This window comes from Leucoraja erinacea, chromosome 4 (genome assembly GCF_028641065.1).
Source record: "Leucoraja erinacea ecotype New England chromosome 4, Leri_hhj_1, whole genome shotgun sequence".
In the NCBI taxonomy this organism is placed as follows: Eukaryota; Metazoa; Chordata; class Chondrichthyes; order Rajiformes; family Rajidae; genus Leucoraja; species Leucoraja erinaceus.
In genome coordinates, this window is record NC_073380.1 from 28,497,512 (window position 1) to 28,521,745 (window position 24,234).

The window sequence follows — 24,234 nt, forward strand, 5'->3', positions numbered from 1 at the left end:
GCTCAAGCTTGTAATGTTTTCTGCACCAGCACTCTGTTTTTATCTTTAATTATAATTTGTATTTGGGACAAACTAGCAACCCGAAGCAGGGAGTGAACTGAGAGCTCGAATCAACGCCAGTGGCCAGAATAGCGTAAAAATCCAACCTGATTTTTATTGACAAGGAAGTGATTTTGCTCAGCGTTTGGTGCAGTTCCAATGTGGTTGACGCTTAATGTTTGCTTAACCAGTAAATCCAACCTTACCAGCAACAACTAAAGCTTAAGATCAAAAACATTTGCGTGTCCCAAATTACCATTTGTCTCTCTTACCTTTGTTTCTCTTTATCTTGTGCAATTTAAGTAAAGGCTTCTGTACAATTCTGTTGCAACATTTTAAATGTTACATGGAACATGGATATACTTTGAAGTCTGGCTTCAATAGCATGATGCTGCTTTGAACAAATCCAAGCTTTATGGGATGATTCGTACATGACGTCAGTTTACGCTTCACATAATTGGCTTTCCTTGTCCCTTTTCCTAATTTAATGTCGAGACAGAACTGCACAGTAAACCATTTATTCAGCCATTGTTACATTGTGGCTAATTTGTACATCTGCTCCATTTGCTAATCTTTACTCATCACTTTTTAATCTTTTATTTTAAAATACAGCACAGAAACTGAGTCCACGCTGACCATCAATCATCCATTCACACCAGGTCAATGTTATCCCACATATCCACTCCATACACAGTGGGGGAAATTTCACGGAGGACAATTAACCTACAGATCCACACGTCTTTGACGAGAGCTAAAATCTCAAACCTCAGAGAAATATTTTATTTCCCAAAATAAATTTCCCCTCTTAATCTGAATTGTTCCACCTGGCGATGTAATTTCTTGGCATCTCCCTTTCAACTACTTTCTTTCACTTAAAGCACCCTAATGCATCAATCATCTAAACGTAAGGAAACACAAAAAATACAATTTGATATTTTACCACAATAAACCCTGATACCGAATTAAACACAGATTCCACCAAGAAAGCGTACTTTGGTGATGTTGGCCTTGCTGAGGAAGCATGAAGTGTAGATGGAGCCTATGGAACGGAGGTTAGTTTGCTTGATGGGCTGGGCTGCGTTCACAATTCTCTGCAATTTCTTACGGTCTTGGATATGTTCCGAAACCATGCTGTGCTACATCCCAATAAAATGCTTTCCACAGAGCATCTGTAGATGTGAGAATTGCTGGGGACATGCCGAACTTCCTTAGCCATCGAAGGAAGTAGAGATGTTGGTGTGGTTTCTTCGCCATTGCTTCAATATGGCTCGTCCAGGACAAGTTGGTTGGGTGAGTGGGCAGATGCATGGCAGATGCAGTTTAATGTGGATAAATGTGAGGTTATCCACTTTGGTAGCAAAAAAGGGAAGGCAGATTACTATCTAAATGGTGTCAAGTTGGGAAAAGGGGAAGTACAACGGGATCTGGGGGGGTCCTTATTCATCAGTCAATGAAAGTGAGCATGCAGGTACAGCAGGCAGTGAATAAAGCGAATGGCATGTTGGCCTTTGTAACAAGAGGAGTAGACTGAAGAAGGGTTTTGGCCTGAAACGTCGCCTATTTCCTTCGCTCCATAGATGCTGCTGCACCCGCTGAGTTTCTCCAGCATTTTTGTGTACCTCTGGTATCAGTCTGTTGCATTCGCTGCAACCTAACTTTGCAGGAATCAAGCTTGGCTTTGACAGAGGCTCCATGCGCAATTGTACTTGCTCCCTTTGAGATAAAGACTTTAAATATGAATTACTTTGCACCTATGTCATTGCTTTCATTGATGCGATGAACTAGAAATACAGTATACATCCACTAGTTCCGCCACAGCTTCTGAAATTTCATCATGGAGACGTTCTTGTCTTCATCAAATATAAAAGGATGACCGCATGCTTCTCAGTTAACACTTAGGGCTAAAGGAATCGAGGGATGTGGGGGGAAAGCAGGAACGGGGCACTGATTTTAGATGATCAGCCATGATGAAATTGAATTGAGGTGCTGGCTCGAAGGGCCGGATGGCGTACTCCTGCACCTGTTTTCTATATTTCTAATTCCATCTGCCAGATCTTTGGCTCTTCATTTGGATGATCTCTGCATGTTTTATTAACATTTTGCTTTGGAGGACTCCAACTAACTCGCTCCACCTGCAAATATCTCTCTGTCTCCTCATCAGTCATTCATTAATGTACGTAGTGAAATAGTAAAACCTATGTGCAGACCTCTGATTAATGCCACATAGCCCATTTATCCGTAAAGCAAGTAGATTTTGATCTGACCTGTATCTCACACCCTAGACTCAAAACTATGAACAGTGTGCACCTCGACAAGATCAGAGAATCAGTCCAAATTGATCCTCAGCCTTAATTATAAAGGACATTAAAAGCAATTGATCAGGCACCAGAGGAGGGACGAATCATTACCAAGACCAGCAAAGTGCCACAAAATCTAGCTTGGAAAAGAGTGATGGAAAGGAGTTATTATCACATGAGTGATAAGACTCTGGCAGCCCACCAACTCCACATTTACAAGATTTTTACATTTTAACTGCATGTAGGTTGCAATCAAGGGAGCTTGTGAGATTAAAAACACTCCAGTTAGTAATTAGTGCAATTCCAACACCAACAGTGAACAATACCTTACAGGAGAAAGGACATTTTATTAGAATTCTATCCCCTAGTATGAATACCAACCCCTTCATCACAACTATTTAATCGGACGTTCCATGTGTTATCCAGGATGTACTGCAGAAGTTCCAAAAACTATTGTTTCTCTCCAAGTCACACACTCTTGTAACTCCGACAAGCATCTCTCTATTCTTTCTCACTGGGTCAAAATTGTATAAGCAAAGCTGGTGACTGCGACTGCTGAAGAATATAGCACATCGCTAACTTTACAGAGCTGCTGGGATTGTGCGCAAAAAGCTAATGCAAAGTCAGGCTTCATTTAAGCAGAAACTGTTCATAGCACTGTGCATTTTCCCCAAGAGCTTTGTGGTCAATGCATTACTTCTGAGATGAGCTTACTGTTATGGTGCAGCATATAGCTGTTTTGTGATGGCAAACGTGAGGTGTAATGACCTAAGGCTGTTCAACACGTTGACTTCAGTGCCATCTTAACAAGTGATGGTGGATTTAGATGCCGTACATTCCAGCTACCATGCTCACCATCGTGAACATCCCCACCAAGGGCTCATCAAAAGAAAAGACCAAAAAATTGTAGAAAGGACGATTCTAAGGTAGATGAACTGATCAACCATGTCCCAGCCTCAACTACCCCCTCTGGAAGCTTGTTCCATACACCCACCACCCTTTTGTGTGAAAATGTTACCCCTCAGATTCCTATTAAATCTTTTCCCCTTCACCTTAAACCTGCCTCCTCTGGTACTTGATTCACCTACTCTGGGCAGGAGTACATCTTCCCGATCTATTCCTCTCATGATCTTATGTACCTCTTAAAGATCACCCCTCAACCTCCTGCGCTCCAAGGAATAGCGTCCCAGCCTACTCAACCTCTGCCAATAGCCCAGATTCTCTAGTCCTGGCAACATCCTCATAAATCTTCTCTCTACCCTTTCCAGCTTGACAACATCTTTCCAATAACACGATGCCCAGAATTGAACACAATATTCTAAATGCGGTCTTGTATGACTGCAACATGAGCTCCAAACTTCTAAACTCAATACTCTGGCTGATGAAGGCCAATGTGCCAAAAGCCGTTATAACCACCCGATCTGCCTGCGCCTCCACCTTCAAGGAGCCAGGCACGTGCACTTTGAGATCTCTCTGCTCTACAACACTATCCAGAGCCCCGTGCAGGTACTGCCCATGTTAGACTTCCCAAAATGCAACACCTCACATTTCTCTGCATTAAATTCCATCAACCATCCCTCAGCCCACCTGGCTAATCAAGGTCCTGCTGCAATTCACAACCATCTATCTACCAAACCGCCCACTTTTGTATCATCTGCAAATTTGCTAATCTTGCCTTGTATGTTCTCATTCACACCAATGGTCAGAAGTCTCCAATCCGAAAAGGTAGAGGTATGACGAGAAAGAAACATTTAAAAAATCTGATAATGGTTTTTGTAAAAATGGTGGAATGAAGTAGGATATAAAATGTAGTATTCAGATAAGTGACCAGCAGAATTAGGGTGTTAGTAAATAAATTGGGGTGAGGCATGTGTGTGTAAATCAGAGAACATACTTCTGGTCGGGTAAAATTGATGCAATTTTGTAAAAGTATATTAATTGTAGGAATTAACTGCAATTAATTGGATTATTATACTCTAGTGCTGTTATTCATATTAAGTATTGCATCTGATTGCATCTAATTTTCTTTATATCTATTTGTTATCTTTAATATTGTACATTATTTGTGAAAAGTCAATAAGGTGTTTTATCTAAAATGTCTAATCTGGAATGAGGAACAACTGAAATAGTGAATCGAGTTACTTTAATTCTGTAATGATTATGTTTTGCTGTGTTTCCAAAAGCATGCTATATATAGAATCGTGCAGCACAGTGAGCGATTGTTCAGACTATTGTGCCTGTGCCAGGCCTTTGGAAAAAAGTGTTTATCTCATTTATGTTTTCTCCCTTAAGCCGATTATCCAATTTCCTTTTCAAAATTTTTAATAAATCTGCCTCCGCCATCCTTTCAGAAAGAGAATGCCAAATGGTATTGCTGGACACAGTGATCGTGTCTACCTCTTTAGAGCACTTCATTCAGCTTTAAAAATTAATGTGCAATACAACTATCTGATTGTGAATGTCAAAGCAGTAGGCCTGGGTCGGCTGGGACTGTGAAAATGTTCAGCCTTGCAGAGTGGAAAGTTGGATCCTTGCCTTGGAGTCTATTTATATTTCTTGAGGGGAACTGAAGATCAAACTTTTTGTATGAATATACAAAAGAAACATGTCCTTTATGTAGGAAAATTGGCATCATAGTGGAATGTATAGTTTTAAAAGACATTGATGGGTTGACATTAAAAGCAATCATATTTATTTACTCATCACCGGTGGACTGTATCATAGAGAAAAGTTACGGTTTTCTTATAAATCGATAATGTGGACTGCAGAGAGCAATGTTTCTTTATGTGACAAGATCATTTTTAGAATTTGAAATTAGTAATTGCCTAAGAATAGTGAAACATTGGTTTTAAATGAAAAGAATATCACTGCATAAATCTCCTAATACATATTCTATTTCCAATATACTCAGATTTGATCCCAGCTCTCCCACTGAGACTGGAAGTCTGCTCGGTTCAGGCGGGTTCATGTCACAAAATGGCAAATGGAAATGAGTTTCCTTCATTAACTTAATTCAAAATTAATTCATTTATTTAAGCATGTGCATATTTTTTTTAATCTATTTTTCAAATTGGTCAGTGCCATCAATTAATGGGCATGATTAAGGTGAAGGGTAAATAAAAGCATCACATTTAACAGAAACAAACATTGCTCATTAAAAAGAGCCTCCATAAAGGCATTATTATAACTCCACCGTTTAGAATGTTTCCTGCAACAACAGGCTCAGTCAGGTCTTAAACATTAGTCTTTCTATCACTGGTTTTAATTGAGAGGTCCTTGTACAATCAGTAACACGTGAAATTAAAATGCATGGTAGAATCTGAAAATGAATTTGATTCTCCATGATTATGATATCTTATCACTGCACAACCATCAACATCCCTCATCCATCTAGGTCGGTCCTAGACAAAGGAACTTGCTGTTATTAACATTAGCATTAGGGATAAAGCCCTAACGATGATTATTTTGTAATACAAAATTTAACAAACTATAATTAGATTTTGTGTTTAGAAACTACTCAAAGGCAACAGATGCTGCATCTTGGTAACTGAGGAAATGAGTTTTAAGAATAAGATGGGAAGAATTCTATTGTTATGTTAAAAAAAGAAAATCCTTTTTTAATGAAGAAGATGGTGATGTGGGTATTGACATTTGTGCAGAGATAGAATAACATACAGCAGAAAATTATGTTTATTTTCTCTGGGCCAATGAAAAAAATAAGTTTGTCAACTTAACAACCCTGGTTTCAGTGATATTTGTTCTTTCCATTCCTCTTCATTGTCATTTTAAATTATTTTCTCTTTTTCCCAGTTCTGATAAAGGATGTTCAACCTCGCCAACATTGAACCCAGGTCTCTTGTTTACTGTAAGGCAGCAACTCTACTGCTGCAACACTGTGCTTCCTTCTCTTTACAGGTGCTACCTGACGTTGAATATTTCCACTACTTTTGGCCCCACACCTGAGGAAGAATGTGCTGCCATTGGAGAGGACTCAGGAGACAAGACCTGTAATCTGAAGCGAAAAAAGCCGGTAGGACTGTGCGTTTTCTTAAAAAAATCTTTTAAGTGCACAATTCTTGTGGAGTTTGATCTTCAGCCAAATCCGGTGTCATTGCATGAGTTCCATCATTGCATGCATTTGTCTCGGGTCTGTCTTACCCTCCAAAGGAGTAAGATGAGAAGAAAACTTTTCACAAGGAAGTAGTCCCTTTGGAATCCTGTACCTTACAGTTGCTGCCTTACAGTGACAAGTCACTACATCGAGAAATAGACTTTTATTGGCTTTTGAGGGAAATGAGGTTAGTGATGCTGAGGTAAAAGATCATTGATGATCTTATTGAAGGGTGGAGCAAGTACAAGGGGTTGGATGGCCTTCTGTTATTTCTTGTTCATTTTTTTTCTCTCAACAGGACACACGCGCCATCTTGTGTTATTACTAAGCAACTTGAACAGAATTTTAAGATTTGTTTTATAATCTACAATTTTTACAATATTTAATAATTTATATGATAGGATGAGCTAAATTTCACAAAATAGTTCCACTATCAACCGTAAGTAATGAGATTTATTTCCTTTGCTTATTTATAGACATTAATAGGTGCAGGAGTAGGCCATTCAGCCTTTCGAGCCAGCACCGCCATTCACTATGATCATGGCTGATCATCCACAATCAGTAACCCGTTCCTGCCTTCTCCCCATATCCCCTGACTCCACTATCTTTAAGAGCTCTATCATACTCTCTCTTGAAAGCATCCAGAGAGTTGGCCTCCACTGCCCTCTGAGGCAGGGAATTCCACAGATTCACAACCCTCTGTGTATAAAAGTTTTCCCTCATCTCCGTTCTAATGGCTAACCTCTTATTCTTAAAGTGTGGCCCCTGGTTCTGGACTCCCCCAACATCGGGAACATGTTTCTTGCCTCTAGTGCGTCCAAACCCTAAATAATCTTACATGTTTCAATAAGATGCCCTCTCATCCTAAATTCCAGAGTATACAAGCCCAGCCGCTCCATTCTATCAACATATGACAGTCCCACCATCCCGGGAATTAACCCAGTGAACCTACGCTGCACTCCCTCAATAGCAAGAATCTCCTTCCTCAAATTTGGAGACCAAAACTGCATCTGCCCACTCACCCAACCTGTCCAAGTCACCCTGCATCCTCATAGCATCCTCCTCGCAGCTCACACTGCCACCCAGCTTTGTGTCATCTGCAAATTTGGATAACATTACCTACCCTCCAATCCACAGGAATTGATCCTGAATCTATAGAGCATTGGGAAATGATCACCAATGCGTCCATGATTTCTAGAGCCACCTCCTTAAGTACCCTGAGATGCAAACCATCAGGCCCTGGGGATTTATCAGCCTTCAGTCCCATCAGTCCACCCAACACCATTTCCTGCCTAATGTGAATTTCCTTCAGTTCCTCCGTCACCCTAGATCCTTTGGCCACTAGTACATCAGGGAGATTGCTTTTTGTCTTCCTTGGTGAAGACGTATCCAAAGTCTTCAAGGGTCCAACTTTGCTCTTAGCTTACCTTCGTACCTCATTTTTTCTCCCCGTGTTGCCTTTTTAGTTATCTTCTGTTGCTCTTTAAGTTCCCCAATCCTCTGGCTTCCCGCTCATCTTTGCTATGTTATCCTTCTCTTTAATTTTTATACTGTCCCTGACTTCCCTTGTTAGCCACGGTCGCCCCTTACTAATCAGGTTCATTACACAACACTAAATCCAGAATTGCCTTCTCCCTGGTAGGCTCCAATAGAAGCTGCTCTAAGAATCCATCACGGATTTTAGTTTTGTTGTCATATACACTGAGGTAATAATAATAATAATAATAATGCATTTTATTTGCTGGTGCCTTTCTGGACACCCAAGGACATAAAATCACAATACATTTATCAATATTAAAATCAAGTTGATTAAAAACAAAAAATACAGGAAACATTCTAAGTCATTAAAATCAGGGTGAACATGGTGGAAGTTATGTCGGGTATGCTAATCTAAACAGGTGTGTTTTGAGTTGTGATTTGAATTGATCGATAGTGTCCAGGTGACGGATGGGAGGTGGGAGAGTGTTCCAGAGACGTGGGGCAGAGCAGCTGAAGGCTCTGGCACCCACGGTGCTGAGTCTAAATGTGGGGACAGTTAAAATTGCAGCTGAGGAGGAACAAAGTGACCGGGAAGGAGTGTATGGTAACAGCAGGTCAGAGAGGTATTGGGGAGCAAGGTGGTGTAGGGCTTTGAAGGTCAGCAGTAAAATCTTGTAGTTAATCCGGTGGTGCACAGGGAGCCAGTGGAGCTGAGTGAGGATGGGTGCGATGTGGTCCGATGATCTGGTGCGGGTGATGATCCGGGCTGCAGAGTTCTGAATGCATTGGAGGCGATGAAGAAGTTTATTGGAGGTGCAAGTGAGGAGGGCGTTGCAGTAATCGATGCGGGATGTGACCAGAGCGTGGATGAGGACTTTTGTATTGTCTTTGGAGAGGGAGGGGCGAAGTCTGGAGATGTTGCGGAGATGAAAGTATGCAGAGCGTGTGATATTGCTGATGTGGGGGCCAAAGGAAAGTGTACTGTCCAGAATGACGCTGGTACAGTGAAAAGCTTTTGTTTTTGTGCTACCCAGTCCAAGAAGACTACACGACTACAATCAAGCCATTCAGTGCGGATTTATGCCCGTCCCACTTAGGAAACCTGAACGGAAACCTCTGGAGACTTTGCGCCCCACCCAAGGTTTCCGTGTGGTTGCCGGAGGTTGCAGGTAGTGGAAGCAGGTTGGGAGACTGACAAAAACCTCACGGAAACCTTGGGTGGGGCGCAAAGTCTCCAGAGGTTTCCGTTCAGGTATCCTAAGTGGGACAGGGGCATAAGGGTACAACTTTCGTCCAATTAAAGACGATTCAAAAGTCTCTAGGGAGGCAAGGACTGTACTCTAGCTGATGGGAGTATTTATTGTGTTGTTCTGCACTTTATTCAGGAAAGTGTCCTCAATTTTGTAACAATGTTGGGTGAGGCTGTTTTGAGGGCAAATGCGAGTCTTTGGCGAGGAGGCTGAGGTGCACTCTGCTATTGTGTGTGTCTTGATATTTTTTTTCTTTTCTTGGTTCAGTTGCAGTGGTGATGGCAGGTAAATTGATACAATGCTCCTCCTATAGGACATGAGAAGTCATGGAAATTGCTGACTGCACTAAAAGAGGAAATGTGCAGCAAGGAACTGCAGATGCTCATTTACACTGAAGATAGACACAAAATGCTGGAATAACTAAGTGGGGCAAGCAGCATCTCTGCAAAGAAGGAATTAGTGACAATTCAGGTCGAGAGGGTCTTGACCCAAAATGTCACCCATTCCATCTCTCCCGAGATGTTGCCTGTACCCAAGTTACTTGAGTGTTTCTATGCTGGAAAGTAAATCACAGGTGCCCTGGCTGAGATTTATTAAATTAAATAGGGGGGAGGTGCCGGGCTGGCAAATATTGTGCCTCTTTAAAACTGCAAGGAAATTTAGGCTAGTGGAGATAACATCTGTATTTGGAAAGTTACTAATGTATTCTGAGGTATAAACATATTAATGGAAGCATAATGGTAGAGTTGAAGCCTTACAGCGCAAGAGACCCAGGTTCAATCCCGACTACAGGTGCTGTCTGTAGTTTTCTTTGGGTGCTCTAGTTTTCTCGCAACACGAGTCCAGATGGGGCATAAAGGAGAATAAAAGAAAAGCGGGATGGAAGTTGAATTTTGTGCATGTAGCTAGAACTGAAGAATTCAATGTACCTGGGATGGGCGAGGTAAGATGACATTGATGGTGGGATCATCTTGGAGGTGACAGAGAATGTGCTGGATACAGAAGTTGGTGGGATTAAAGGGGAGGATTGGGGAACCTTTCTCGTTCTGTCGGGGAACGAGAAGTACGGGTTCTCTCCCATTCTGCTCCCCTCCCCAGTCAGGATAAGGATCCCCCGGTCCTCACCTTTTATCCCACTAGCCTCTGCATCCAGCACATTATCCCCCAACATTTATGTTACCTCCAATCTACCACTTCCATCTTCCCATTCACACCCTTTTCCACCTTGCAGAGACCAGTCCCTCAGAAACTCCTCAGGTACTTTTCCCTGCAATTACAGGACACAATAGAAAATAGGAGCAGGCCTTTCAACCCTTCGGGTCATTCAATCTGATCATCCAAAATCACTACCCCGTTTTTGCTTTTCCCCCCATATCCCTCGATTCCGTTAGCCCTAAGAACTATATCTAACTCTCTTCAAAACATAATAGTGAATTGGCCTCCACTGGCAACAATTTGCAGATTCACAACTCTATTATTGCACTTTGTTGGCTCTGTACTGTACACTGCACAATGACAATAAAGTTGAATCTGAATGGGTGATAAAGGTTTTCCTCATCGCAGTCCTAAATGGCCTACCCCTTATTCTTAAACTGTGACCCCTGGTTCTGGACTCCCCCAATAATCGGGACCATTTTTCCTGCATTTAGCTTGTCCAATCCGTTAAGCGTTTTGTTTCTACAAGATTGCCTCTCATCCTTCTAAGTTCCAGTGAATACAAGCCCAGTTGATCCATTCTTTCATCATGTCAGTTCCACCATCCCGGGAATTAATCTGGTGAACCAACGCTGCACTTCCTCAATAGCAAGAATGTCCTTCCTCAAATTAGGAGACCAAAACTGCACATAATAGTCCAGGTGCAGTCTCACCAGGACCTCCTTGCTCCTAAATTCAAACCTTCTCACTATGAATGCCCACATGCCATTTGCTTTCTTCACAGCCTGCTCTCCCTGCACCTGGGTGTGCCTGTACTTGTCCCTATACCTCCTCCAGTCAGGGACCCTTCAAGTGAGAAAAAGATTTACCTGCCCCACCTCTAACCTCATCTAAAGCATCCAATGTTCCCAATGTAATCTGACTATCAGCAAGACCACGCATAGACTTGGCAACTTTCTTAATGATCCATACATATGCCTGGGACTGCAGACACCACTGTATTTATTGTAACCCAAAAATAAAAATACAGGTGCAATTTTTATATTTTTATTTTTAACAAATTTTTCATGGCACTTTTTAATCAAACAAACCAAAGCCCATGTCATCATCAGACTCTTCAGATTCTTCTTGTTTCTTCTCTTCCTTTTTCTCTTCCGCTGCAAGAGAAAAGTAACTTCAGTTCCTTGATACAAACTGCCATTATCAAAGGACAAATAAAATGTCACCCAATTTATATCAATGCTGAACATGTTAGAAGCAGGCAACACACCCTGGCTCCAAACCAAAGGAATAAATTAGTTCTAAAAAACCCAACCTGACCTCCCGGTGGCTCAGCACTTCAACTCCCCCTCCCATTCCGTATCCGACCTCTTTGTACTGGGCCTCCTCCATTGCCAGAGTGAGCACCACCGGAAATTGGAGGAACAGCACCTCATATTCCGGAGTCTGCATGCAATTCTCACAATTCTGTTAGCCCTTGATGTCTCCTCCCCTTCCCAGCTCTCCTTCAGCCCTCGGGCTCCTCCTCCTCCTTTCTTCTCCCCCCCCCCCCTCTCCCATCAGTCTGAAAAAGGGTTTCAGCCTGAAACGTTGCCCATTTCCTTCGCTCCATAGATGCTGCTGCACCCACTGAGTTTCGCCAGCATTTTTGTGTACCTTACATCAAAGTGGTTGGTTAAAGTACTCACCAGCAGGAGCAACAGTGGAAGAAGCTGCAGCTACAGCAGGAGCGCTGCCGCCACCACCACCTCCACCAACATTGCAGATCAGACTGTTGATGTCAATGTTTGCCAAGGCCTGAAAAACATTACACGAGTCCAGTGAAACAAGGGCACAATATTTCTTAAAATAAAATCTATCATCAAATACAAAACAGGAAACTACGCAAAGTGCTGAAGTAACTTGCTCAGGCAAAACCTCTGGAGGGAATGGATGTGTTGTTTCAGGTCAGGAATCTGAAGATGGGCCCCGACCAGAAATTATGCCTATCTATGTCCTCTAGAGATGCTGCCTGAACCAGTTACTACAACAGTTTTTTTTTAAATTGTAATCCAGGATCTGTAGATGCTGGATTACACTGTAGATAGACACAAAGTGCTAGAGTAACTCATCAGGTCAGGCAGCATCACTAGAGAAAATGGGTTGGTAACATTTCAGATCGGGACCCTTCTTCAGTAAAAGGGTGCCAACTCAAAATGTCACCAATCTCTTTTTCTGTCTGACCCACTGAGTTACTCCAGCACTTTGTTTCTATCTGCAGTTTCTTATCTCCACAACGAACAACTTTTTTTAAAATTGAAGATTGCCTGTTTTGGTTTAATTCACATTTCCAATTTTCTAGTGATGTATATTGCACAAGATCCAGACTATGGTTCTGGGCATGAATCAGCGCCATCAATGAATCATACAACCACAAAGATTAAGGCAGATGACCAAAACTTTGAACAAAGATAATAGCAATGAGTGTCATTGTACAAAGAGTTGGAGACTACTGAGATGGGTCAGAACAAATATCTTGCAAGTTTGTGGTGACCTAGTTGAAAACACTTTAGAAACCACTATAAGATAACAAGATAATGTTGGCTGATCTGGTCTGTCAAGTTAAAATAATTTTGAGTAACATTTCGCTAAGTGTTAAAATAAAAACAAACAGTGGACAATGCAGGAGGCCCAGAACAGAAAAGTCAGATCGGGAATGGGAGGGGGAGTTACGGTGCTGAGCAACCGAGAGATCAGGTTGGTTAAGGCAGGCTGAGCGGAGGTGTTCAGTGAAACGATCGCAGAGCCTGCGCTTGGTCTCGCCGATATACCGGAGTTGACACCTGGAACAGTGGATACAGTAGAGGTTCAAGTGAACCTGAAAAGATTGTCAGGGTCCTTGGATTGAGTCGATGGCGCAGTAAAGGGACAGGTGCTGCATATCCAGCGGTTGCAGGGGAAAGTACCTCCCCTTGGGTGGGAAGGAACGAGTTGACCAGGGAGTTGCGGAACGCAGAAAATGTGGAGATGGGAAGATGCGGCCAGTAGAGGGATCTCGTTGGAGATGGCAAAAATGTTGGAGGATCGTATGCTGTATTGGACGGCTGATGGGGTGGAAGGTGAAGACAAGGGGGACTCTGTCCTTGTTACGAATGGGGGAAGAGGGAGCAAGAGCGGAGCTGCGGGATATCGAGAGCCTCATCTATAATGGAAGACGGGAACCCCCCGTTCCCTAAACAATGAGGACATCTCCGATGACCTGATGTGGAAAGCCTCATCCTAGACGCAGATGCGGCATAGACGGATGAATTGGGAGTAGAGGACAGTATTTAAAAACATCGTGATTGTTGTCTTAAGCAAATAATCAATTCATGACAGGGACTAAAGAATCAACAATTATGGTGTAGGGTGTAATTCAGAATTTTTTTTTGATTTAACTGCTATAGCTGATAGAACAAACTAGCAAATGTTAATATTACCTTAGCAAAGAGATTGGGCCAAAAAGGCTCAACAGTAACTCCAGCTGTCCTGATGAGGGCATTAAGTTTGTCTTCCTGAAAAGGAACAATAAAATATTAGAGCCAAATCACTAATGAAGTACAAACAGTTCAAGGTTAGGGGACTTCATAATCAGAAAATTACTGTAAGTTTAAAAAAAGTGGATATGTCACTGACTTAAGTGCACAAGCCTGCGATTATTTTACAAATACAGCTATTCTTTCATAAAAGAAATGGGAGGAAGGATTTCTCCTTCTCTACACCACCACCTCAGGCAGTGGATTATCAGGGCTCTCACTTAATCCCCACGCTATCCCACACATGCTAGGGACAATTTATAAATACCAAGCTGATCAACCTAGGTAGGGTTATCTCCCGCACTTCAAAGATTTGTATAAATTGTCCCTAGCGTGTGCGGAGGATCGAAAATCGCAGGTCCACAAATGGGGGGCATCGGGGAAGCGGGAGAAGGGGGTGTGAGGGGAATGGAGAAGGGGAAGAAGAATGGAGTGGGGAGAAGGGAGGAAGAGGGGGGGTAAGGGAAGAAGGGGCTCAGGTGCTCAACACTGCTGCAAATTGTTCCCTTAAAGAGCCTGTCCCACTTTGCGATTTTTTTCAGCGGGGGTGTCAGTGCCTTTAAAACCGTCACTGATGCTCCGCAGTCGCCGAAATAAATCGCAAAGTGGGACAGGCCCTTTAAGGGAACAGCAGCAACAGAACAATTTGCAGCAGGTGTCGAGCGCCAATCCGCTGGTTCACAAACAAGCAGCAACTCCACAGGGCAAGGCAGGGAACAAGGATAAGGCAGGAGCTCTCTGAGAAACGCCGGCAGTTTGCATCCATCAGCCAGGCTTTCCTTCGCTTGCCAAACCGGGCAAAATGACGCGACTTTAGGTTGCCCGGTGGCCATTGGCAACCGTTAATTTCGAGCCCCGATTATACATCTAGAATCCTACAACAAAGAAACAGACCACATGTCTATGCCAACTATGATGCCCCATCTAAGCTCATCCCATTTGCCCACATTTGACCTATATCCCTCTGATCCATTTACCTGTCGAAGTATCTTCTTTGCTGTTCTAATACTTATTGCAACCCCCCCCCCGCGGCAGCTCATTCCACATACAAGTGTGAAAATCCTGACCCTCTCACCTTAAACCCGATTCTTGACTTCCCTGCGCTGGGTATAAGACACTGTGCATTCAGTCTGAAGGGTCGACCGAAACGTTGGCCATTCTTTCTCTCCAGAGATGCAGTCCCGCTAAGTTACTCCAGCATTTTGAGTCTTCCTGTGCATTTAACCCATCTATTCACATCATGATTTTATACACCTCACCCTTAATGGGCCTGTCCCACTTAGGCGATTTTTTTGGGTGACTACAAGCCACTGCTGCAAAATTGGCAACTCGTTGAAAATTTTTCAACAGCAATTTTTGCTGACATAGGTGTTGTCGTAGGTTATCGCCAGGTGGTGTAGGTGAAAACTATTAAAATTAGTCCCTGGCAGTTGCCTAAATGGGACGTGCCCATTAGTCTCCTGCATTCCAAGGACTAAAGTCCTAGCCTGTCCAACTTCTCTCTGTTGCTCAGACCATCAAGTCCATTAATCTTCTCTGCACTCTTGACCAAAACTGAATGGTCCTCCAAATGCAGCCTCAGCAATGTCTTCTACAACTGTATCACATCCCAGCATCTATGCCCTACTGGTGAAGGGTAATTACCAAAAGCCTTCTATACCACCCTATCAACCTGTGACACCACTTCAGAGAACAATGTATCTGTATTCACAGATCCCTCTGCTCTACACTTTGCAGAGCCCTGCTATTCGCTGTTGACTTCTTAAAATACAATACCTCGCATTAAGATCCATTAGCCACTCCTCAGCCCACTTGCTCAGCTCATTGAGATTCTGTTGTGATTTTTGATTACCATGTCATTTCACAATTTATTATCAACCATCCTTTGCATGAAAATGAAAACAAGAGATGCTTGATGCTGGAATCTACAGCAACAATCTTGTGGAAGCAGTCAGCCCAGACAGCATCTGCGAGGGCAACAGAGCCCCGACAACAGCCTGGGGTTATCTGGACCCGGGGGGGGGGGGGGGGGGGGGGGGGGGGGGGGGGGGAGGGAGGGGGTGCTCAAGTACATCTAGCATGTGCACTTCTCCTTTTTGTAAATGGCATCTAAATATGGAGACCCGTGCATGTGTGAGCTACGCAAAAAGGATTTTACTGTGCAGTGCATACATGACAAAGTGGATTTGATGAGAAGTTGTTCCAAAGTCAGTCACGGTGGCGTAGCGTTAAGAGTTGCTGCCTTACAGCAAAATATAGCGCCGGAGACCCGGGTTAAATCCCGACAACGGGTGCTGTCTGTGTGGGGCTTATATAGTCCCTGGTAAACTCTTCGGAAGGTAAAGGATACAAGGTTTGATGTGGATAAAAATCTAGAGATGTGTGGTTTGAAACAAGCATCGTGCCCTGAAAATTCCCCTATCCATGTTCTCCAGAGATTCTGCCCGATTCAGGAAACCATGTACTCCACTTAATGCCGAGCATCTCGTGTCTCCAAGCTCTTGTCCTTCGATGAAATGCATCAGGAGAGTTTAAAGGGTCTGTTTCCCTGCTGTGCAGCTCCATAATCCAATACAATTTATTTGTTGTCATTACGAAATTTGGTTTCTGCAGTCATACGCACGCGAAAAAGAACCAAGACACAACACAATTTACACAAACACCCATCACAGCGCATCTCCTCCTCGCTGTGATGGAAGGCAAAGTCTTATCTCTCCCCTGCTCTCCTCATTCTCCTCCCGATCCATGGCGGGGCAGCGAGTTTAATTTCAGACGGAGATGAGGAAAAACGTTTCACCCAGAGTTGTTAATCTGCGCAAATCTGTCACAGAACAGAAGGCAGAGGAGGCAAATTCACTGGATGTTTTCGAGAGAGCTCTTGGCGCTAACGGAATCTAGGGATATGGGGGGAAAGCAGGAACCAACTGATTCTGGATGACCGAACATTATCAATATTGAAGGCCTACTCCTGCACCGGTTGTATGTTTATCCTCGGCCACGCACCAAACAACCCGCTGGCCGCGGGGTGGAGGAGCTCCGGCTTTACTTCACACGAGATTCAGATTCAACTTTAATTAGTGGCCGAGTGAAGTAACGGCAGAGGAGCCCCACGTGTGAGGCCTCGGCCCCACCGCCTCCCCTCCCCGCCCCACACAGAGCCCGGGCACTACAGGTGTAGCCTGGACATTGGGGTTCAGCAGCGGCCCGGTCCCCGCTGGGGGTGCGCTCCCCTCCCCGCCCCACACAGGGCTCCAGCGCCGAGCCCGGGTACCAGGGTGTAGCCTGGACATTGGGGTTCAGTAGCGGCCCGGTCCCCGCTAGGGGTGCGCTCCCCTCCCTTCCCCACACAGAGCTCCAGCGCTACCACAGGTGTAGCCTGGCCATTGGGGTTTCAGCAGCGGCCCGGTCCCCGCTCCCCTCCCCTCACACAGAGCTCCAGCGCTACAACAGGTGTAGCCCTCCCCTCCCCTCCCCGCCCCTCCCCACACAGAGCTCCAGCGCCGAGCCCGGGTAGCCCTCCCCTCCCCTCACACAGAGCTCCAGCGCTACAACAGGTGTAGCCTGGCCATTGGGGTTCAGCAGCGGCCCGGTCCCCGCTGGGGGTGCGCTCCCCTCCCCTCCCCTCACCCCCGCCAGGCCGACCTAAAATGGCGCCCAGCTCCATCCCTGCATGAAATGGCGGCCCCGGCCCCGGCCCCGCACTCACAGTGACGGTGACCTCGTCGTCGTGCAGTATCAGGGCGCTGTAGATACACGCCAGCTCGGACGTGGATGCCATGGCGCGGTGCTTATTGCGGGGTTCGACGGTGTTAGTTGCCGGGTAAAACTCGACCTTAGCTTCGGTGGGAAGAACCAAACACCTCGGAACCCGGTGCTGTAGGATCTTTGGTGCGGGCGGGCGGGCGGGAAGAGGCAGAGTAGGCCCGGGCAGGCCCTTTTATACCCGCGCCCGCTGCGTCACCTCCGGTGTGACCAACGATCCTATAGCGGAGCATAAGGGATCTTTGGGTGTGACGTTACTTCCGGGTCAGCCGCAGGATTTAAAAAAGGGCGGGAAGGAAAAGAAAGATCGTGGAGAGGAGAAGCTGCGGGAAATAAAATAAAATAAAATAAATAGTGGGAGAGAGGGAGAGTGAGAGGGAGAGTAGGTTGAATGGACGTTAGACACACGACGCTGGAGTAACTCCGCGGGATAGGCAGCATTTGTGGAGAGAAGGAACGGTGATGGTTCGAGTCGACTCCCTTCAGACCAAAGATCCTTCAGTGAAATACTAACATTTCAGGTTGAGTCCTTTTGTCAGAACCAGAATGGAGGCATAAAATCCTTCAGACCTGGTTAAACGGTTTTGTCAATTATCAGTGATTTTTTTTAAATAAGGCGAACCAACAATACAAACGGGACGTACAATTTATTCAGAAAATAAAATTCTAGACATTTGTAAGTCCAGACCAACAACACAAAGAGAAGATGCAATTTTATGATGACAACTTTCCAAGCATTTCCTTCTTCTGTGGCTTCACAATTCGCAACTCTTTAATCCTTGTATCTCACGCCTTTTGCATTTTCATCTTTGATCCTTTCCAATCATCTGCTTATCAAAAAAACCCTTGTATTCAGCTATTACTTAAGGACGGAAAGTGGTGTAAGTAACTCATTGGATCAGGCAGCAGCTCTGGAGTAAACAGAAAATAGGTGCAGGAGTAGGCCATTCGGCCCTTCGAGCCTGCACCGCCATTCAATATAATCATGGCTGATCATCCAACTCAGTATCCTGCACCTGCCTTCTCTCCATACCCCCTGATCCCTTTAGCCACAAGGGCCACATCTAACCCCCTCTTAAATATAGCAAATGAACTGGCCTCTATATTTAAGAGGGGGTTAGATGTGGCATGATGTAACATGTTAGATGAGTAACATGAATAGGTGATATTCCAGTTCAGTACCCTTCTGCAGTCAGGTTATGGATGGGTAATAGGTGGCCACAGGTGGCAAGGCGTTTTGATAGGCTGATGGTTGAAACAAGGGCTGGGATTAAGGCACGAACGTTTGAAATAAAAGGTTTGAAGAGTTGCAAATTGTGGTGCCAGAGGAAGGATTGCGGGGGAGGAGAGAAATAGTTGTGAGACCAGGGAGGGGGGCTGTAGGAAAGGGAAGGGGAGGTGATTGTAAAAATTATCTAAAATTGGAGAATTAAATGTTCATACTGTTGGGTTGTAAGCTACCCATGAGGACTATGAGGTGTTCCTCCAGTGCCCTCACTCTGGCAATGGGGTCGGCCCAGGACAAAAAGTTCAGTATGGAATGGGAAGTGGAGTTAAAATGGTTGGCAACCAAGAGATCCAATAAGCCTTGGCAGACTGAGGCCAAGTGTTCAGCCTATCACACGCCAGGCTTTGCCCTGTTTTACCTCCAGGTTTCTCCACACACCCCCCAACTGCCAGGTTTCTCCCCCACCCCCCCCTCCAAGAAATACTAACATTTCAGGTTGAGTCCTTTTGTCAGAACCAGAATGGAGGCATAAAATGATTATTAAACTGTAGAGAGTGGTTGTGGAGGGGGCATATGATGCCATTATTGGTGGAAAACCGGGTTGACCGTGGGAATGGCCTGGAGGATGAGAACATAAAAAAAGACTGAGTTGTGAAACACAGAGCTGTTAGATATGTTTGGCACGTCAGGCTGGGCATACAGTATCTTTCATTCCCAGGGGAAGGAAATACAAAAGGAAACATGTTATTGGGGGTAGGGTGTTGACATGGATAGAAAATTGGTTGGCAGACCGGAAGCAAAGAGTAGGAGTGAACGGAATGGCAGGCAGTGGCGAGAGGAGTGCCGCAAGGCTCGGTGTTTGGGCCACAACTGTTTACCATATATATTAATGATTTGGAAGAGGGAATTAGGAGCAACATTAGCAAGTTTGCGGATGACACATAGCTGGGTGGCAGTGTGAACTGTGAAGAGGATGTTAGGAGGTTGCAAGGTGACCTGGACAGGTTGAGTTTGGGCAGATGCGTGGCAGATGCAGTATAATATAGATAAATGTGAGGTTATCCACTTTGGCAGCAAGAACAAAGGGGTAGATTATTATCTCAATGGGGTTAGGTTAGGTAAATAGGTGGGGCAGTGAAACCTGGGCGTCCTTGTACACCGGTCACTGAAAGTTGGCTTACATGTACAGCAGGCAGTGTAAAAGCTAATGGCATGTTGGCCTTCACAACAAGAGGATTTCAGTATAGGAGTAAAGAGGTTCTTCTGCAGTTGTATACGGCTCTGATGAGACCACATCTGGAGTATTGTGTACAGTTTTGGTCTCCTAATTTGAGGAAGGACATCCTTGTGATTGAGGCAGTGCAGCGTAGGTTCACAAGATTGATCCCTGGGATGGCGGGACTGTCATATGAGGAATTATTGAAAAGTCTAGGCTTGTATTCACTGGAGTTTAGAAGGATGAGGGGGAATCTTATAGAAACATATAAAATTATAAAAGGACTGGACAAGCTAGATGCAGGAAAAATGTCCCCAATGTTGGGCGAGTCCAGAACCAGGGGCCACAGTCTTAGAATAAAGGGGAGGTCATTTAAGACTGAGGTGAGAAAAAACGTTTTCACCCAGAGAGTTGTGAATTTATGGAATTCCCTGCCACAGAGGGGAGTGGAGGCCAAGTCACTGGATGGATATAAGAGAGTTAAATAGAGTGGAGTCAAGGGATATGGGGAGAAGGCAGGCTCGGGTTATTGATAGGAGACGATCAGCCATGATCACAATGAATGGCGGTGCTGGCTCGAAGGGCTGAATGGCCTCCTCCTGCATTATTTTCTATGTTTCTATTAAGCAAGATGGGCCAGTATCACAGATGCATGACTGATGTAGACTGAGAAATCAAGTTACCTGAAGTTATAGAACTCAATGGAGCCAAAAGGAACCGCAGATGCTGGTTTACAAAAAAAGACACAAATCACAATCACAATGTTTAAGAAAGAATTACAGACGATGGAAAAATCAAAGGTAGACAAAAATGCTGGAGAAACTCAGCGAGTGAGGCAGCATCTATGGAGCGAAGGAATAGGTAACGTTTCGGGTCGAGACCCTTCTTCAGACTGATGTGCGGGTGGGGGGCGGGAGAAGAAGAAAGGAAGAGGCGGAGACAGTGGGCTGTGAGAGAGCTGGGGAAGGAGGGTGAAAGCAAGGACTACCTGAAATTTTAGAAGTCAATGTTCATGTTGCTGCGATGTAAACCAAAGATCGTAGAAGAGACTAAGATAGACCACTCCTACAAAATCCAATGGACTAATGTGTAGTACGCAACGGAGTGGAACGTGCGTCATTTCCGTTATGCCTCTCGCAATGTAATCAGCAAAGATCATAGCAAAGATCATAGAGCAGAGCATGTCAGATAGTCGAAATGTTGCCAGGACTTGACTATCTGAGCTATAAGGAGAGATTGGGCATGGCTAACTAATATCATTAGAAGGCATAAGTCCCTTCTACGATCTTTGGTAATCAGTGTTCCGGGGAACAGTATGTGTGTGTGTGATAGAGCTCATCTACCAAATTCATAATTTTGTTGATTTCTTTTTAAATGTTCCTCCTTGCTTAATCTGTCTTTCTTCCCATTTCCCTCTCATCCTTCCTCCCCACCCCCCTCTTTTTCTGCAATTTTCCTTGTATTGCTGTTTTTATCTATCTTATTTCTCATGATGTACATGCCATAAAGTGATTATAGATGTATATAATGTAATTATAGATATATATAATTATATCACACACATACTGTATATATTTCTCCAGTTTCCTTCTTGTGATCTCTAATTATTTGTTGAGCAACCTTTTACTTTCTTTCTTTCTTTCAACCTCTCTCTCCCTCAATGAAATCCTAATACTGTGAATAAAATATCAATGAACACACGCCAAGATATTTTTTCATACTTTCATTCTATATTAGTGCAATAAAGTGTAGTGTATACATATCTACACTGATGCAGAAGTGCGAGCTTTAGACATGAATAATGTACATTGTTACCATAGTTTAGTTTTTAATGTAACATATATTTGATGGGGTCGATCCAATATAATGCTAACCTTCACTTTGTGACAAATGAGTAAACTTTGTAACACTGATGGTGCGATTTTTGGACCAACCCCTTACCTGTTTCCACGGGAATCTACCTCAAAACACCAATTTAACCCGATCTCATGTTAACAGCCACGCAGCCAGTCTTTCGGCCGTAGGTCACGTTGTGATATTTAAAATGGAAATGGTTGCTAATTTATGTAGGTTATAATCTAGAAATACAGTGTGAACTACTTGTGGACAAATGGCAGGAAATCACAGGCTCTGACAATGGATGGACTATGAGCAGCATATGGCTGTTACTGATATATTTCAGTGACTATGAAAATGAATCCTAAGATAAACACAAAAAGCTGGAGTAACTCAGCGGGACAAGCAGCATCTCTGGAGAGAAGGAATGGGTGACGTTTCAGGTCGAGACCCTTCTTCAGCTTCAAATGAATCCTTGGTCCAATAAGGGAAATTACTCTTTCTGATGTATTTGCAGGAATCTGCAAGTTACTGCTTTTTTATTTATTTTATGGGATGGGATGGGAACTGGAAATTAATTTATTTTATATTTTATGACTAAATAGCAAAATCCTCCTGATAGTTTGTGTAATATTCCAAGTTTAACAAAATTACAGTAATACTAGCGATAATCTCTAGGCTACAGTGCATGGAGTTAAATCAGAAACAGTAACTTAAAGAAGCAATTTATCAAATAAGGTCTTGGCTGGAGTTCAAAATTGAAAAACAAATAAGAAGATAAAGAAAATGAACTGATATCGCGATCATTGATGCCTGTACTAAAAGCCACATCTGAATATTACTATCTTTAAAAAAAAACCTAGAGACTAAATTCAATCATTTTATAATGCCTCAGCCCCACATTAAATGAAGATTAACATCAAAGTAATCTATTGATATCACAATTTCTAACCTATGTTGTTATATCACCCATTTAAATTATAATTTAAACCTAATTCTTTAAAATTGAATACAAAAAATACAACTACACCCCTAGCTCAGCAACAATGTACTATGTTTTGGTTGCACTAGGTACTTTTATGGCCTTTTTACCTAATAGTACGAATAGTTTATTGTATTATTTGGGTGGCACGGTTGCTCAGCCATAGAGTTGCTGCCTTGTTGCAGTTGCAAAGACCCGGGTTCGATCCTGACTACGGGTGCTGTCTGTACGGAGTATGTATGTTCTCCCCGTGACCCGCATGGGTTTTCTCTGAGATCTTTGGTTTCCTCCCACACTTAAAAGATGTACAGGTTTGTAGGTTAATTGGCTTGGTATAAATGCAAACTGTCCCTAGTGTGTGTACGATAGTGTTCAAGTGCGGGGATCGCTGATCAGTGCAGACTCGGTGGGCCGTGCTGTATCTCTAAATTAAAAAAATGAAACTATTTATGATTGTATATTTATTTGTTGTTAGTATTAATGGGCCTGCTAATCTGCAGCAAGTAAGTATCTGATTGTTCCATTCCTGATACATATGAAAGTTAAACACTCATGACTCTCCTGACTCTTGACTCAGGTGCAGGAAGCTGCAGAATGAAATCACCTCAATGTTTATGTTGCTAGAACTCATCATATGCTGGATTTTCTCATGAATATGAAAATATTGACAAACACATGGAGTTTCCCAATCCCCAAATATGACCATATCTCAGTATTTAACCGGTGAATGTGTCAGAAACTTCTGGTCGGTCACGTTTATTCCAGGCTAGATTTTTTCAAGGAAGTAAATGGTACCTCAAATGAGTTAGAGTGACCTGGATCTGACACTTCCTGTCTGTCACACATTTGAAAGGTAAAGACAAATGAAAGTAAAAAACAAAGATCCTAGCAAAGATCATAGAATGTAAGAACATTAATGTGCGATGCTGGCATTTCTAACGTGGCGCTCGTTCTCTGCACTTGCAGACAAAGATACGAATCGCGAAGCCGGTTCCGAAGATGGCACTAAAAATTACCCATGATCTACTACAGTTTTTTCGTCGAGTGGACCATCTTGCTCCGCTCTATGGTCTTTGGTGTAAACTACCCAAGCATGAGGTGCTGCTCCTCCAATTTGCGGTGGGAAAATTACATTGACAACTTCATTGGTGCTACCTCCTGCACCCATGCAGAACTTACTGATTTCATCCATTTCACCACTAACTTCCATCCGGCACTCAAATTCACCTGGACCATTTCTGACATCTCCCTACTGTTTCTAGACCTCACTATCTCCATCGCAGGTAACAGACTACTGACCGACATCTACTACAAACCCACTGACT

At 43.7% G+C, this 24,234-nt stretch overlaps 1 protein-coding gene across 1 annotated transcript; it reads right to left on the bottom strand.

Moving 5' to 3' along the window:
- Positions 1-11,364: 11,364 nt before the first annotated feature.
- Positions 11,365-17,807, bottom strand: rplp1 (ribosomal protein, large, P1). The gene is made up of 4 exons (XM_055633901.1): positions 17,592-17,807; positions 13,790-13,864; positions 12,020-12,128; positions 11,365-11,488 (listed from the first exon to the last, which is right to left on the bottom strand). The coding sequence occupies exons 1-4, from the start codon at positions 17,661-17,663 to the stop codon at positions 11,409-11,411; spliced, it is 336 nt and encodes a 111-aa protein (XP_055489876.1). The 5' UTR covers positions 17,664-17,807; the 3' UTR covers positions 11,365-11,408.
- Between the last annotated feature and the right edge of the window lie 6,427 nt (positions 17,808-24,234).